This window comes from Dermacentor andersoni, chromosome 1, assembly GCF_023375885.2.
Source record: "Dermacentor andersoni chromosome 1, qqDerAnde1_hic_scaffold, whole genome shotgun sequence".
Lineage (NCBI taxonomy): Eukaryota > Metazoa > Arthropoda > Arachnida > Ixodida > Ixodidae > Dermacentor > Dermacentor andersoni.
In genome coordinates, this window is record NC_092814.1 from 149,392,451 (window position 1) to 149,410,902 (window position 18,452).

At 43.7% G+C, this 18,452-nt stretch overlaps 2 protein-coding genes across 2 annotated transcripts in view; one reads left to right on the forward strand and one right to left on the reverse strand.

The window, feature by feature from the left end:
- The window catches only part of Maf1 (repressor of RNA polymerase III transcription Maf1), a 42,585-nt gene extending 29,228 nt beyond the window's left edge, over positions 1-13,357 (forward strand). The window contains exon 6 of the mRNA XM_050192392.3: positions 12,285-13,357. Within this exon, the coding sequence (XP_050048349.1) occupies positions 12,285-12,306 (22 nt within the window). The 3' untranslated portion in view covers positions 12,307-13,357. The remainder of the gene's footprint in view (positions 1-12,284) is intronic.
- A 2,107-nt stretch (positions 13,358-15,464) lies between these two features.
- LOC140215261 (uncharacterized) lies at positions 15,465-16,994 on the reverse strand. The gene has a single exon (XM_072285910.1). It carries the CDS (start codon positions 16,950-16,952, stop codon positions 15,711-15,713), a length of 1,242 nt encoding a protein of 413 aa, XP_072142011.1. The 5' UTR covers positions 16,953-16,994; the 3' UTR covers positions 15,465-15,710.
- Positions 16,995-18,452: the final 1,458 nt, after the last annotated feature.

An 18,452-nucleotide genomic window follows, 5' to 3' on the forward strand; every position in this document is an offset into this window, starting at 1 on the left:
ATGCTAATGTCAGAATTCTGGTTCAGAAATGCGAAGAAATTCAACATAGTGATGTGTCAATGAGTAGAATATTGCACTCGCTGACAGGGGCCATCGCTTTCAGTATGCACCATACTGTGAAAGCTCCTTAATTTGACCTGTGTTAACCCAAAAACTCTGATAATTTAGACTGTCTACCTCGTCCCAGGAAACATGCATTAGCATCAGACGCTAGTTAATTTGGAGGTATTTGCTGGCACATAGGTAAATTCAGACAAGTCCCAGAGTGTAGCAATCATATAGCACCACTATGTGCAAAGAAAAGGCGGCAGTGGAGTGCATGTCACCACATCATTTACCCAGCAGACATCACTAATGTGTGGTACTGTCGGTGTCAAATGAAACTTGAATAGCGGAGTGCCTAACTCAAGGTAAACTGCACGCTGTCCAGTCATCACCATCGACAGGCACACACTTCCAGTTTGACTGCCCTGCGTGATGATGTTCCCTTCGTGCTGCGATATTTTCGTTTCTGTTCTGGGGCTCCCTTTTATTTGAAGGTTAGAAAAGATGACGGTGCAATAATGCTGACTGGCACAAACTCCGTTCACGTTTCATTTGACGCCGATATAGCACATATCCTTTTGCTGCACTGGGTGATGCTACTCGCCCTATATTGTGATATTTTAGCTTCTGTTTTCTTTGGTTTTTCATTTGTCGCTTTCAAATAAAAGGGAGCTAGAACAGAAATGAAAAGGGGAGCATCATCGCACAGTGTGTTCAAACCGGATGAGCGTGCCTGCCAATGGGGATGACTGGACGGTGCGCACTATAACTTCAGTTATGCTCTCCGATGTTCAGGTTTCATTTGATGCTGATGGTACATAAGTGACATGTACATAGTATACACCTCTGGTTTAACAGATGTTTCACATCTGTCGCCATGGCTACAGGTAGTGCTGGCCAATGCTCCCAGGGCTAGGTTATAATATGTGTCCATAAATGCTGAAGAAAGTGGATGAAGGAATAACCGTCACTGTAACTCATTTGGTAGAGTACTGCACATGTAGTGAAGTCTGTAGGTTTGACTCCAACCAGCACCTAGTTGTCTTCTATTTTCATTTTTGTTATTCGTTTATTACGAATGTGAAATTTTATTGCATATTTATTTCTTTTCCATAATTAACTATACAGTTCAAGAAAGTAATAGTCATATAAGGTAGGAGTGTGCGAATATTTGAAACTTTCGAATAACGAATCATTTGAAGATTCATTATTCAAATTGTATAATCACTATTTATAAATGCAAATATTTTTCGAATACTTCTTAAATATTTAGGAACGTCAACTACACCCAAATGTACATAATATTGGAGCAAAAGAACAGTAAATTTTCACCCCCATGGACATAGTATAAACATAAAACATGAGAACGTGTGCAGTGGAGCATGTTAGGTCACTTAGGTAGCCATACTTTACAGGCTGTGCAGAAGTCATTCGCTCCCTCTGACAAGCCAAATGCATATGACTAAACTACTTACTTGCTCCTAACGTTCCATTTGTGCTTTTAATAAACAGTGCTTCATAATGTACTATGTATGACAGAAGCTTGCTTTTTAAGAATGCTAGGACGGGAACGTCGTTTTATATTAATTGTGGTAATGGTTTTCATTATCCTAAAACTCTTCAAAAAATATTCTATGTTCAGTTTGATTCAGTTCTGGCACTATTCAGTTCGTATTCAATTTGTTCTCAAAAGTCACCCCAGTCGAACCTCGTTAACTCGAACCTGCTTAATTCGAATATTCGGTTTATTCAAACTGACGCCATGGTCCCATCAAAGTTGATGTGTCTTCCAGTAGGTGAAGACGCCCGGTAATTTGAACGTGCAATCATTTGCAACTGTTAATTCAAACATACTGCACTCCGACAATGCTCTCAGTAGTGCGCCAAATCACGTGGCTGCGCCTCCAACCAGCATTACTCTGACCCCACCATGGAGGATGAGCTTAGGAGAGACTCCTCAATGTCGCGTGCGAATAAACGAAAAAAAAAAAAAAAGAGTGGCAGAAATTTGTGCGCAGGTGTGTGCAGGTGCACATCACCGATCACTTCTGTTAGTGACGGTTTAGTGACTTCTGTTAGTGTTGCGGCACCACAATGTACCCCATAGAGTCAATGTATAAAAACGTCGGAAATTTCGGACGCTAGAAACCTTCGCCGTCCGATTTTCCGGACTTTTCTGCCATGACCGCAGGTCCGAAATGGCATTAGTCAAAGCCACCACCACAATTTTAATTATTTCGCCGCCTCGAGCTGGTGCTCTCGCACGTAGATCCACTACTGGAATAACAGGGAAGTGAGATGGTGTGGTGGTTTCCAACGAGACGGGATCCACTTCAATCACAGGCTTGGACGAGAAGTGGGCTGGCGACTTGCTGGTCGTGCGGTTGCTTTTTGGGGGGCCTGCAGGTGATCAGGAGGCCAATGTAAGTAGTAATGGAGAAAGTCCCCTAGGGGAACCTTGGAATAGCATCGCCATCAAGAGAAAAAGGAGGAAAGCAAGAAAGAGAGCTCGCCATGCAATAGGCTACATAAACATCCAGGGCAGCAGAAGAAAGGAAAAGTGGGTAGAGATTGAGGAGCAGTTAGATAGAGAATAAATAGGGGTGCATGCGGTTACAGAAACGCACCTTAGAGACTCGGAAGAGCCGCCAGTGATTGAGAACTATGTTTGGGAAGGGTTTAACAGAACTAAATTGGAAAGAAAGGGTGGTGGAGTCTGAACGCTCATCCATCAGGGAGCCAAATGGAAAAGACTAAATTCAAACTGTCAAGAGCATCTTTGGTTGTCATGTACAATGAGTGGAAAGAAAGCTTGGCTGGACGTAACCTATTCGTGGACCGGAAATAATTGCAGAGAGAAGAATCAAGAGTTAGTGGAATACCGAAGTGTTGATATTAAGGGTTTCAGGAATGATGCCGAAATTATCCTATTAGGTGACATGAATTCCCACACACAGGATCTGTATGGCTATACCGACAACAACGGGAAATCAATGCTAGATCTTTGTGAACAACATAACCTCGTTATCATGAATACATGGCCTAAGTATGAAGGGCAGACAACGTGGGAAGTGGGAAATCCGCAATCGACCATTGATTACTGCCTGATGACAGAAGGAATTCACGATAAGTTGAGAGAAATTGTCGTTAAGCAGAAAGGGTATAGCAGCATAGAGAGTGACGATAAATGCATCATATTGAAAACTGGAAATGTAGTTGCAAAGGAGAGCAAGGAGCACAAATTGGCCTGTTTAAATTTGAACGCTGAGCAAATAACAAATATAGTCGCAAGAGTCGAGGAAGAATTTAGCAAATGACCAAGCAAAGAGCGGGAATATGGTGAGCTTCTGACTGTAACAATGACAGAAATACGGAAAGAGAAGCAACATGATTGATGGAAAGGGAAAAAAGGAACCGAAAAGGTGGTGGAACAAGGAGATACGAGAAGCGATCGCCGAACAACAGGAGGCCTCCTGAGAGCACAGGCTGGCAAAAAAAGCGCAGTTGCTGCAGGATGAAGTAGCCAGAAAATGGGAAATATACCATGAGAAAAAAATCTGTGGTTCAAATACTGGTGCAAACAAAGGTAAAAAATGAAAGTGAACGTTGGTTGTCAGAAATACGTGAGAAAAAGAAGGCCGCACCTAGAATATTTTGGAACCACATAAGCTTATTGGGCAGGAAGCCTGGAACAATACAACAACATATCCTAGACGAAGATGGAAACTAACTGGAAGGGGACGCAGCATTCAATTCCATACGAAAAATAACAGCGGAATCTTTCCAAGGCCATGATGAGGTCTTACTTGAGGGAAAAAAGAGCATGAAAGAGAACCGGATCGAAAAGGGGCTGGTTGCAGACAAATTTCAGCTGGAAGAAAGCTGAAGAGAAAATTCCAAAGCGCACAGCTACAGGGCTAGATGAGGTTCCCGTTTGGCTTATTAATGAACTAGGACCAAAAAGTAAGGAAGCTCTGGTGAAAGCAGTGGAAAAAAACTTTAAAAGATAGACAAATACCAGACAGTTGGCGACAAAGTAGAATGAATTTAATTTATAAAGGTAAGAGGGAGAAAGATAGAATTCACTTGTATAGACTGTTGACCATTACATCGGTAATATACAGGCTAGCAATGCAGGCAATCAAATTAAAACTGCAAGCATGGGCAGAGAATAATGGCATTTTGGGAGAACTTCAGAATGGCTTCGGAATAGGTAGGCATTTCGATGATAACTTATTTGTTCTTACTCAGTGTATTGAAATATCAAAAGTAGAAAGCAGACCGTTATATGTGGCCTTTGTAGACATTACAGGAGCGTATGACAACATAGACGGCAACATTTTGTGGAATATTCTGGAAGGGGAAGGCGTGGGTAATGATTGTATACAGCTTTTGAGAGAGATTTACCTAGAAAATACCATTTGCATTGAATGGGAAGGGATGAGAAGCAAGGAGAAAGTTGATATCAACAGGGGACTGAGGCAGGGGTGCCCTTATCCCCACTGCTGTTTATGATGTACATGGTGAGGATGGAGAGGGCGCCAGAAGTAATATTGGGTTTAATCTCTCATACAGACGGGTACAGTAGTAGAGCAGCAGCTTCCAGGTTTGTTTTACGCGGACGACATTGTGTTGCTAGCTAAAAAGCAAAGTGATATGCAACGTCTGGTTAATATCTGTAGGCAGGAAGGCGAGAATACAGACGGGTACAGTAGTAGAGCAGCAGCTTCCAGGTTTGTTTTACGCGGACGACATTGTGTTGCTAGCTAACAAGCAAAGTGATATGCAATGTCTGGTTAATATCTGTAAACACGAAGGCGAGAATTTGGGTCTGAAATATAGCGTTAAAAAATCAGGTATTATGGTATTCAATGAAAACACTGCATAGACGGTGTTCAGGGCCAGGAAGTACCACGAGTAAAAGAATATAAATACCTTGGTATATTGATAAACAAAGACGATAGATATCTGGAAACACAGGAAGAAACAATAACAGCAAAGGGGAAGATAATTGTGGCCATAATGAAACACAGATTACTATGGGGATACAATAGGTACGAGGTGCTCCTGGGTATGTGGAAAGGTGTAATGGCTCCAGGACTTACAGTTGGAAATGTGGTTGTTCTCGAAATCAGGGGTACAATAGGGACTTGATGGCAAACCAAAGGTCAGTGGGTTGCCTCGCATTGGCCGCTCACAGGAAGACTACAAATGAAGTGTGCAGGGTTGGACAAGCTTTGAAGTGAGAAATGCTGTCAGTGAAATTGATTGTGAAGAGCGACTGAGGGATATGTAAGAAACACGAGTTTTCAGGTATTCGTACAGGAAAAACGTTGATTCACAGTGGAGGAAGAGAACTAGGAAGCTTACCAGCAAGTATGCGACCTGTATGGTGAGCAACTTGGCAACAAAGAACATCAAATGGAAAGTAAGAGAGGCTGAGATAATATCATGGGTGGTTGCAATGAAAAAGAAACCTGCTATGAGTAACTACTTAAGAGGAAAAAACGAAGTCAGGAAAGAAACAATTTATGGTAACTCAAAGGGGGAAGCTCTTTATATTTCGAAGGGAGATCAGGATGACTTAGAACACGCACTTATAAAGCAAGATGTAGAAAGGAAGGGAAGAAGAAGCATGTGCTTGCTGCGGTAAAGCTAGGGAAGTGATGGAGCATGTTTTATTAGAATGTGAAGATATCTGCCCAGTGGTTGATTTAGGCATCTCTGGCCTCCTTGAAGCCCTTGGGTTTAGCGAGAGCAGGGGGAATGTAAACAGGTCTGCAGTAGAGATTAGTAAGTGACGATTGGAAGAGTGGTGGAATAACAGTAGGGAAACGACAAACAATGGAGTCATGCAAAAACTAAGTTCACAACAGGGGTTCAAAAAGTTTGGTTATGGGAATTCATCGTGGGGTTTTTTTTTTTTCCTTTAACATAGGTAGGACATTAGGCCACATAAGAGCTTAGTGGCGCAACCCACCACCCCGTTCCAAAGGGGACACTCGTAGCATCCATCCATCCGCTGGCAGCCGTAGCCACACCGCGGCAACGCTAGGCCTACCTACTTCGATGTTCGCTATTAAGCTTTTTGCTGTTCGGTGCTGTGTTTTTCATTGAAACAATTCGCTGCCGTTAGCAATGGTGCCGACTCCGCCTTTATAATCCTCGCCAATGGCTTCAGAGTGCGGAAAGCATGGCGCGTTGCATTATGTCAGATGCCAAAATTCAACTTTGCCCCAATACAGGAATTTTATGTGTGAAGCATACAGAAAATTTGAAGGGGCAATTGTTACCGGACATGGTGTGTTTCCTTTAAAGGGCCCCTCACCAGGTCTGACCATTTTAAATCGACAAGCCCAGAGCATACACTGCATGATAACGATCAAGTCTGCAAAGTATTACATCGCTACGTGCCGCGAAATCTGAAATTTGAAATTGAACGCAATTTTCCCTTCTCCTCACGGCCGCCACGCTCCAATCCGGAGGATGATGTACACATGCTAGTGCGCCTACACACACGTGTTTGCACTGTGATGTCGCTCGTGGTGACATGTGACTTCGAGAATTATTCAAGGCAACATCTGTTACTTGTGTAATACATTGCTTGAATGGAAGGATTAAAGCTTGGAGAAATAATAAAACATGCACACCGAATGTCTGCATGTTTTTGTTATACTTTGCACCGCAGCAAGAGAGATGTACTCCTGTTTCGTCTGCTTGTTCCCACGTCGTGCAGTCGCACGCACAGACACCGAAACTCATTTTCTACCGTGTATCAGCGCAGGATCATGCTCTATGATCTGCTTGTGTGTGCCTCAGTATTTGTGTAGCACTGACTTATACCACTAGTCAGGTGTCCTCATGCACAGCGTGCAAAATTATGTGCTGCACGAAACGAGACGGTCACAACAGCTCGCGTGCGACAGTGTCAGGGGAAGTGCACCGCGCTGCAAAAAAGCGAGGAGAAAATAAATGAAGACGGGGCCCATGACATATGCTTCACACGATCCTCAAGGTCTGGTATGGGAGAAAGCAGGGAAGGAATTTCACGTGCAGAGGCCAGACGGGGCAACTGGAGAGAGTATTTCACTTGGCAGTGGAGCTTGCGTCCTGAAATCATGGGTTCGCTGTAGTGAAATGTTTCTATCTCAGCTATTAATCAGCTGATATGAAAAATTTTTGCTGCAAAACGCTCCCTAGAGGACACGTAACAAGTTCCAACATATAACCAAAATTTGCTATGGGGCCTGGTGAGGGGCCGTTTAATTATACACGCGTGCACCCGCCGTCTCCTATCACAGTACAAGCATTGATCCCCTTAATAACTCACTGCAATTTGTAAATACGTGTGAATAAGCCTTGTGGAACTTCCCACTCATGTGTTAGCTCAGTGAACATGCGCCACTGCAGTTAAGTCCTTCACTCAGTTAGCTTCCTTTAATTCGAACTTCTTTTAATTCAAACAAATTTTCGGTCCCCTTCAAGTTTGAACTATTGAGATTTGACTGTATTTGCACACCCCTAATATAAGAACATGTAATTTCCCCTGTGCTTTCCTTAGTCTTTTACTAAAGAGCTGAGTTCCTTGATTCCCCTAGTTGTTCTCACTCCTTGCATAGCGAAGGTCTCAACTTCGGAAGGTAGCATATATTGGCCAGTTGCATGCTCCGAAGATAATATGCTTTGTGACAGCTGCAGCTTAATGGATGTCCCACATCCACTGTCATGGCCACAAATGGTGCTGAATGATGCTTCCTGACTTGCCACTATTCTTGTAAACAGGGGTCCTACCTGTTATAGACGTCTCCTTGAGTACGTCGTGGCATTGGTGATGTCACAGTGGGACATCACCCGTGCACATGCAGTGGCTTTGGTTGGCAAAATGCCACCTCCACCAGCTCTTGGTGCGGTGCACTCGCATAGGGCTTAATGTGGGTGTGCACCACATGGACGCTTTCTTTTTTTTTTTCTCCATGTACCTCCACAATCATCCTGTCAGCCAGATTATCAGTATTGTGTGCCGAGGAGCATTGGTGTGTAGTAAACTGTATGATGGAGATGATGGCAATGCTGGCGTTATTACTTGCGGAAGTGAACAACATGGTAGTTTGTGGTGGACTGTGCCATGAAGGATAGAGACATTAACTTTTCTTCAGAAATGCACCACATTTGTTGCGGTGTGATAAAGTGTGCAGCGAAAAATGGGGACGGTATGAGCTCACCTTTGCGTAGGAAAATGGACCACTTTGTTGTATGGACGTGTGTTTGTGGCTGGTGTAATGTGTGATTAGCAATGCATCTCCTCTGCGAGAATGTGGACGTGCTTGACGTGTAATGGGGCAGTTGCAGTGACGAGGCGTTGACAGAACTTCATGGCCTGTCATTTTTGTACAGGTGGAAATAATTGAGATGCGCTGATCAGTAAACACATATATCTCATTGCCATCTGTGCTGTGTGAAGGAAAAATAAATTTTAAGCATAAGCTATCAGCTTGAAGGTGTGACTGTAAATGAGCTCCTGGCATGCTTTTAACATTCTTAGAATAGCGTGTCCCTCGACACAAGGAATGTGCATGCGCTACTACATGGTTTTACCACTGCAGAAGCTGTGCATGTACAAAAACTTCGGGATTGGGGATTGTACAAAAGGCAACCTACTAAAATTATTTCGCTTTATAGCAGATCTCATGGGTCTTAACCCTTTCCCTACCGTAGACGAGCTGAGCTTGTCCACACGCTTTGTACCCCTCCCACCGAAGACAACCTGTAGTCATCCGTGCTGGAAGAAACGCTCGTGCACTGCTGCAGTCAAGCTACCCTGATGAATTTTGTTTAGTTCTTTTTGACTTCAACAGATGGCGCCGTAAAAAAATAAAAAGCACATTCAAAGCTTGCATTTTGGCCGATTAACGTTTCAATGCTGGCAACTGGGATTTAAAAATGATGTCCTCTTCTGTGTGTGCACGTGCCGGCAACGGCTTCTCTCTGGAAAAAAGGAAAAACAATTTTGCGAAAGATTTGTCGGACTCTGATCGGAAGAAGAAGTTTGAATTTCCTTTGAGAATGGCAGCGATGATACTGAGTAGCATACCTTCTCTGAGTCGTCAGATTCGGACGATGACAGCGTCTCAACGTGTCAGCAGCAGACAAGGTTTTTTTTTACGGCCACGCCTGGCACAAAGGTACCTGTGACAGAGGACGGGAACTGTACACCGTATTTGAATTGTTTCTAACGAATGAACTAACAGATCTTTTACTCCGTGAAGCCAACTGCTAAACATACCTGGTGCAAGGAACGTGGAGTAGCACTCTACACTATTCCATGCTTCGAAATGTACCACACCAAGTCTATAATTTAGGGATCTGGCATCCCTTGCCACAAGCATGAGCCCCACTTGTCACAGTATTGTTATTGAATTTCTAAATAGACATTTTTTGCAACGTGGACTACAGAAAGTCGGAGATGCTTCGCTGTGCAGTGCAGTGAAACCAATCCTGTCACCGTACTTTCAAAAAAATATTTTGCATGTATCTTACAAATAAAGTGCTTTTAAGGATATTTTCTTGTTTCGAGATTTGTAGTTATATAGGCAAATAAAAAAAATCGGTATCTTTGTATTATTTTTGGCCAAAAAACTATGTAGGGAACGGGTTAACTAAAACAGTGAATTTCCTTCTTGTACTTATTTTTTATACTTACCATTGTGAAATGAAATTTATGCTGTGATGATGCACATAAACACGCAAAACTGGGTTTTCTAAAGTTAAAAGCAGCAATGGGCAGGCACAACGAAGTAAATGCACAATAAATAATCAATTATTTGCATGTGCTATGTGCATTCGCATTGCAATGACTAATAGGTAAAATTAATTCAAATATTGTGTTTAACATCCTTAATCAGCAAAGATGTCTTATATGAAAACCACTTTAGCCACCTGGAGTTTTTTACTTTGCACGTAGAGTATGGTAAAGGCTGTTTTCGCATTGTGCCCCCCATCGGAATTTAGGCGCCACCACTGGGTATACCTGATAATTGTAGACGAAGTTAATCTTGTATACCATGTAACATCACAGTGAAAATGGACACAAATTAAGTACATTCCCGTCTGTGCTATGCATTGTCCGAAGACCATTCATTTATGTGAAGTGTTGTTTTGGTACGGGGCAAATGTTCTTCTTTTGTGGCAAAATACTTGCACTCAAAAGTCATTGAAATTTTTGTGACTTTCATCTACAGAAGAGCCATTCTTATGAAATCACCATATGCTGACTTATAGGCACCATGCACTTGGAAACAATGCTATGTTGCTGTGTCAGCATATCGAGGACAAGTACTTTCAAAGCGAAATTAGTATAATCTGTCACTTCAATTGTGATCACAGCAAATTAGGCACAAGCAATGCTCCTATGCGAAGAGATGCTGCTGGATGAACGTTTTTTGCCAACCAGTGCCCTCTTCGGAGGTGTGGCGGATGGGAGAGGCACTCACAGTGATGTTGCACTCTTTGCAAATGGGAAGAGGTCTAGGGCACTTATTTTCTATATGTCAGCACTGCCATACAATCTCCGAGCTCATTTGGGCCATGGGCTATGTTTCAAATCATCTTGGGCACGGTACTACATATACATTCGTATATCTGGTTTGCACCAGTTGCAAGGTGTCTTTTCTGCCTGTTTCATTTTCCTTTATTACGAATTGTAGTTTATCACGAATTCTCGTGTGTAATAAATGCTATAAAATTGTGAAATATTTATTCCCCTATGTTATTCATTGCTTCATGAGGTTGTAAAAATCAAACCCCTTCATGAGCATCGATAACATGCTTCAGGAAGTTTGTAGTTGTACAAGAAAGAGCACTTGTTAGCATTCATTACACTTGGTCATGGTTTTCTATATGTAGGAAGGCTATAGTTTTTATTCAAGGGGCAGTTTCATGTTGGGCAGATGAAATAAAAGATAACGGGCTGAATGTATTCCTGATAGCAGCCCATTTCAGAGGGTGGTTTATCAGTTTCGGGAGCAATGTGCTGCAGGTTTTATGATCTTTAGTTCGCAGTTCGCAACATTGGCACAGTCTTCAACAAGTATCAGGCTCAAATATGGCTGAATGTATTCTTAGACTCTTGGAAGTGCTGGAGTTTGTGTGTGAGGGGTATATTGATTGATTGATTGAGTATATTGATTCCAGATAAGCAAAGACATTATTTGTATAGTTAAACCTCAATATAAGAAAGGCGGTGAAATTGGCAATTTGCTTCGTTATATCAAAATTTTGTTGTATTGAAATGCGACCTTTATGCAAATAAGTAGTCACCGGCCTTCTCTCTTTTTTTTTTCTTGCAGGGAAGGGGCTGCAAGATTTTCTGAATTGTCTAACAATCAGAAAAAACGAATTTGAATGAGAAAAATTCATTTTGTTGAAGTTCAGAGTCTGTGATGAAAAATAGTTTCATGCCATGTCGATGATATCTTCACATCAGCTGTCCAAATTAAGCGAAGCCAGCCACAATTTCTCAAGTCCACTCCACCCCTGCAGCTGATAGTGTCACACTCAGTAGTACAATGCCATCATGAAATGTGCCAACAGCGAGATGTGAATGCTTTGTCTGCCTCCTACTTCATTGAGTCTCAGAAATTCGAGATATGCAACCTCCAGTACTAAATTTGTGAGAACACATTGCACATAATGCCATGCAATCTTGGCACGCCCAAAAACAGGGTTCGCAGTCTGCTCAGCTGCGCTGACAGCCATGCGGAACCACGGCCATGCCAGAAAAGGAAACACGCATCAACATGTCCCCCACTCGTGCACGCTTGAGCACATTACTGCACCCTCGCACGCTTGAAACTAGCTCCTAAAGCATACAGCTCGCGTGGCACTATAGGATCTTATTGCACTTGGACCTTGTATGGAACAGGACACTGCTTCTTATGTCGTGCAGCCCCTTGTAATTCAACCATTTTACCATGTGCATCCATGGCGATTTCCATTTATTGCCTCGGTATTCCTTCGTGGCGGCAGAGAAATTTGGTTATTTTTCTCTTGTATAAACGCTCCTTGTTATATATTAAAATTCAATATACATGGTGTCTTATAACAAGTTATAAAAAGTTAAATAATTTGTTATATCAAGTATTTCATTATATTGAAGTTCGAGGTTTCATTATACACAAATGTACTTCAGTGGTGGTTGTGATCTAATGTCCTGAATGTTTACTACTGCTTTTTCCCTGCAGAGCCACACAAGAGGCATTTTAAGAGTGCGCCTCAAGAATTATGAATCGCTCCAGCAGCAAGCATCCATACAACTTGCACCAGGCACATCACTGGAATCTCCCGTCCGCTTTTTGCACCTGCTCATTCAGTACATTCACTACATTTTCCACATTAGCGCACAAGCCATATAATTGGTTGATCACATGGTACCCTAAAAAATTTGTACATACAACTACATTGTGTACACATCAAACATATGCCAATTTTTAACTGTACAGTCAAGGATTTTAGACAAAAATCTTGCTTTATTGCCCGGTACAACAAATACTACCTGCCTTTAATGAAACATCCCTTGCCTTTGAGTTGCACTTTCTCTGCTGTCTGTCTTTTCCCTGTTACTCACTGCATCCAGATATTGCAGGATACTAGAAAGAGCTCTTTCAAACCACACCAGGATTGCGATAAACTGCGGCTTTTTGAAAATGACCGTGTCATGAAAGGAAAATTTTATTTAAACATTGTTAGAAATTCTGCAGTTACCTCTGCTTGTTACTCTGATCTAGATAATACCTAAGCAATAAGCTGTAATAGACTAAAGTTCTTTTTCTTGTCTGCTTTTTGTCTATTGTCTGTCTACTGAGAGATTTGTCATGGCAAAGCAGAATTGCCTGTCTAGTTCCTTCTATGTGTGGTGTGTTTGCATACCTACGTCATCATTGCTTATATTAATGAAGTTGCAGCAGTGATCTGCAACATCAGACATAGGCATGTCAGAAGGTGGATTTTCGTCAAATAGATGTGTTTTCTTCTGCATAGCCAAATGATAAATGCTGCTCTTTGCTTGTACACATAGCCATTTGCCAGTACAAACTATAAGAGAGCACTTATAGTAGCAAACCCATCTGTTGTTGTGTTCCTTGCAATATTTTTTCCCCATCGGCTGCATGGTATGACAAGGCAGTAGCTGCCACTTGTTCTGTACTACCGGTTTAGTGTGTGAAAAGCAAGATGGTATGAGCAGTTTTAAAGGTTTCTTTTTAATGTACATTTTACAGCTATTTAATCCAGAATGAATAAAAAAAATTTGGTGTTCCTTGTATTTTATCACTGGCATCCATCTGAGCATGCCATACTTGCATGCATAGTGATTTAATAGCAGCAGCAGATATTCTTTGCTATGCATACTTTTTTTTTAAGACTATACAAACTTTAAAAAATCTCCTGTGGCAGTCGCCACAATTCTAGACCTTGAACTGCATTTCTCTAAGTGGTGGACATTTATGAATTTAGCCAGAGAGTTCACAAGGCATATCCGTTTGAATGAATCTCGGGATGACACCAGTTTCAAGATTCCCATAGTGTGTGACAAAATACATTGGCATTCCAGTTATACCTGTGCTTCCATGCATAAAATGGTGTTTCGTTAAAAAAATGGAACAGTAAATCTTTTACTGCAAGTTTGAAGGCTTGTATCGAAACTGGTGCCATCCTCAAAATTTATTCCAAGTGGATATATGCTTTTCAAACTTGCCAGCTATAAGTCGTAACTTCCAATATGTGCCAAAAAATAACTAGTTAAAGCCTTAATTTGTGAAATCTTGTTAGTCAATTATGCATTTGGATTTATTCTGAAAGTAATGCAGGGTGTCTGCCAACCGGAGATTCTCGGGGATTTGCAGTCCTGAAATACTCTGGGAAAACTCGGGGAATTTGTGCTTCTATCAGGAAAAATTAGCTGTAATTTTATTGAACGGGAACGGAAGTAGCGCTAATGCTGGCTGTGAAACAGCCTTTTGACGCCGTGTCGTCGGCTGGAGGAGTTGCCAGTGTACAGTAAACGACCGATTTTCGGGACGCCCTATTTTTGGGACATTCCCAATAACCTGGACGGCTTCGCAGCACCACCACGTACCCCATAGAGTCAATGTATAAGAACGTCTGAAATATCGGACGCAAGAACCCTTCGCTGTCTAATTTTGCGGATTTTTTGCCGTGACCGTAGGTCAGATACAGCCGCTGTCAGTAGTGGCACCGACTCTGCCTTTCTAATCCTCGCGCATTGCTTCAAAGCTCGGAAAGCACAGCGCCTTGCATAATGCCGGCTCTTGAAAGTCAGCTTCGCCTCGGCACAATAGTGTTACGCGGTGAAGCATACGCGAAGTATTGCGGTGATCATACCAAGAGTGCATAGGGCAATTGTCGCGGGGCACGGTATGTATTCCTTAAATAAAAACACGTGCACCCGCCGCCTCCTATCACAGTGCGAGCATCAATACGCCTAATAAGTGTACTGGTAGGCCTTCAGAGCTTTTTTCGGTCGTGCCGGTGACGACTTGAGCTCTTGGGGGTAGTAAAAGGCATGCCTTCAGCATTCATTTTTTCAGACTGCCCGATTTTTCGGAAGTTTTAGCGGCCCCTAGGGAATCCGAAAAATCGGACGTTGTCTGTACAACTGACCAAGAAGGTGCTTCAAATGCTCCGTGGGGCGAACGTGCGGCGGAACGAAGACGAGGAAAGTGCCAACGCATTGAGAAATGAACGGGAAAGGAAGTGTGCCGACGGCGCTTTAAAGGAGCATGAGCTCAAAAAACAAACGTGTTTGCTGACGTCGAGGTGCAGGTGTCCCTCATGCGAACCAAAATAAACTCTTTAAAGCAGTGAAACGCAACACGGAAGCATTAATTGTGCGGGGCCAGAGAGTATGCCAGGACAGTTGAGGTTGACTTTCCAGCTGCTGAGAGAATCTCACTTGTGACAAAGCTCGGCACTCGTACCAATGAACTTCCTGTGAGTTGATAGAAATAGCTCATATTCGAAAATATTTGCTTCCGTATGCATCTCTCTTTATTCGTATTTGAATATTCGACTCGAGCAATGGGCTTTCGGAGATATTATGTTCGTTGTGCATTTTATTATATTCCTTCTGTTTTCTTTTTGAACAAAATAAAATATTCCATACAATATTCAAATTGGATTCAAACTGGGGGAAAACTTGGGGAATTAGGAAATGTCAACTTGATAGGCGCCCTGTAATGGCGTTAAAACTGCTGGTCAGGTCGTTGTGCAATTTCTGGTGAAATTTTTTGCCCGTGTCGGAAGGCCACCGGAACATGAATCACTTGCACCAATCATAGCCTCCTATATTTTTTCATGCCCGCCCACTGAGTGGGGGAACAAAGCGCGCCGTCTGTACCGCCTAGTTCATGCGCCCGCCACCAGACCGCGCTGCCTTCCCATACCCTGTCCCAGAGCAGACGACGCGACGCCGCCGCTTGCGCACGCGCTCGTGGAGACAAGTTTGGCGTTCGTATTTGAGATGGAATTATAAAATATAATCGCACGTTAAATTGATGTTCGTACACAATGTGCAGTGGAAGTAAGCAACACATAACATGTTGTGGAGAGCCAGCCCTTCACCAAAAAGCGCCGAACTGTGAGATCATAGCTCACATTTTGAGGGTCTTTCGTGACAGCGGTTTTATTTCAAACACTTTAGCCATGTCGTGTTTGTCTGTCGCCTTCATTGCAAAATTTGTGAATATTGGGCGAAAAAACTTTGTCAGCAACAGTTGCAGCAGGTTCTCTTGGTGTCCTGGCGTCGAGCACATCAAGGTTTTGTGCTCGCGGAGTATTGCAGCGGCATTACTCACAGCCTCCTTCAAAGGCTGATTCATGTGCCTTCTTCTTGCGAGAAGAACGTCGATAAATTTCTCTAATGCGTAGAGAACCGCTAAAAGTTGTCCAGATGGGTAGATGAGTCCACCGCGGTCTTGGTGCTTTATCAGCGAGTCCGAGGGCGCCGAGGCGTTTGGCTTTTTTAACAGGCTGACGCACTCCTCGCAATTGATATTTTCTTGTACAACTCTTGCCAAGTAGCCGCCGACCATAGCCAATGCTGCGACATCTGGAGTAGGAAGCAGAGGCTGTCCTCGCTTGAGTCGCTCTGTGAGCTCTCTACATGCATCTGCAGGGAATTCCTCGCTGGTTCCTTCCCTTGTGTTTTTCTGTTGCGGCAGCGTTGACAAGTAATCGCTGCCTTCTGCTGCCATTACGTTGCTCGTACCAGCCGCCGACGCGATGCCAGTCTTCAGAGTCTTCTCAATACCTGACAGAACAGCTCGGGCATCCGTTTGATCATTTGAACCTGCTGACTTCCTCAGCCAGCCAAAAAACGACTCGATTGGGTCAGACGACATTTTTCTCGTTAAAACAAAGTGAAAGCGCATCTCTTCAAGAAGATATCGAATGCACTCAACATTTGAACGAGTTGTCATCACCAGGCCTTCGTAAGTCTCCTTGGTTAAGAAGTTCTTCGCCAGGCACTGGCTTTTGAGATCGGCCAGGTAGTCGAGGAAGCTTGTTTCAAGCCAGATTAACCGTTCATCGCTTGTAAATTCGAACTGCTTGCAATCGGCATTGTTCTGGTGTATGTGCTGGGTACAATTGCTCACGTCCATGAGCATGAACCAGCGGTGCACGGTGTCCATGAATTCAACCGTCGGTCCGACACCCGCGAAACTTGCGTCGCATGTGTGGCCCGCTTGCTCTTGCAGGAGCTTCAGTGCCGCTGTCACCGCAGGAGACAAAACTTGGATTGCTCTTTTTACGTTCATTTTTTCGATGTTTGTGGGGAACACGTGTTTTCTTGTTAGAAATCGAACTGGCTTTACAAGGCTGCCTTGCTGCATTTTGTAGAGGCTCTTCAAGTGGTTCGCCGTTATTTCGCCGCCTTTTCCAATGTCACGCGATAGAAACTGCGAGCGCACGTTTTTGACCAAGTGGCACTGATCGAATGCTAAGAAAAGCTTTCGATTCGGTGTTCCTGGGTGCTCAATGCAATGCGTGAGGCTTCCGTTGCATAGAAGTTGGAACGCTAAGACATTGATCTTGTGGTTGTCGGTGACAATGCGCACGATGAAAAATCCAATGTTTTCAACTTCATTCAGGACGTGTCGCATGAGCGTGTGCAGCTCGCGGCCAGTGCAATTTCTCGTGAAAAAGTATGCCACGGGTATTTTAAACGAAACTGAAAGGCCGTTGAGGACGAAGCACAGAAGTGAGTTGGCTAGCACAGGCTCATTTGTTGTTTCCTTAGGAAAGCTCCCACCATAGTCTACTTCACCGATGAAGGCGTCCCTTTGTTTATGATAAAGTAGCCTCTGTTTCACGCGCATTTCGTCGACAATTAAAGAGCACGCTCTGGCTTGCGATGAGGGATGAGAAGCGAGCTCGGTTGACAGCCTTTGCTTCGCGAGTTCCGTCACGCCGACTTCGCCACGTGATGTGCCCATAAAACGCTCCAGGGTGCTTCGACTGGGCAGCCGGAGAATGCCTGTAGTTCTTATGTGCTCGTATGCGCGAGTCGAGAGGTTACGTAAAACTACAGCATGGCGCACTGTCAGATCAGACCACGTTGGTTTCGTTTTCCCGAAATTCTTAACTTGTTCTACTAATACTGACGCAGCCAAGTCTTTCTCCTTCGCTTTCTCGACAACTTGGAGGAATGCATGAAGAAAGCACTCTTCCTTGAGCTTTTGTATTTCTTGTTTATAATTGTCGACGGTATTCTTGAGCCGCTCAATATGCGCGTTTAAGTCTCGTTCTTTGCGTCTCCACTTTCGTTTGTCCACTGTCGAAACCGAGAATTGTGAGGACACCTGCACTGCTCTGTCCATCTGCAAAGTCGCGGTGATGCAGCGCTCGCTAGCGCCGTTTTTCACGGGTGGCAACGGTTCGGTAGCGGTGCAGTCCACAGGTGACAAATCTTCAAAGACGACGTCGACAACCGGCAATTCGTAGAGCGGATGCGGACACGACTTTATTTGGTTGTCATCAATGACTGCTCGTCGCTTCGGCGGTGGTGGGTTGGCTAGCGCAGCAGCCTCGCGCTTTTTCACTGACGCGTAGCTTCTCTCTCTTTTTTTAGGAGGCTGCAAGTACGCCGGATATTCTTCGAAAATGCTGGGAATAGCGTCTTTCTTAAGTTTCCGAATTTTGCAACCTTCCTTAAAGTCAGAGGAACTGAAGTGTCGGCTGCATACAGTCGAATAGCACGACGTCGTATTCGGTACTGTTGGAATCTCACCGCAGACACGAGTTGTTGGGGTCTCGGTGCTGACGCCCGTTATTGCCAATGGGTCGCAAGCCCCAAGGGTAGCGTTGGCCTTGCGGCCTGGGGCACTGGAAGC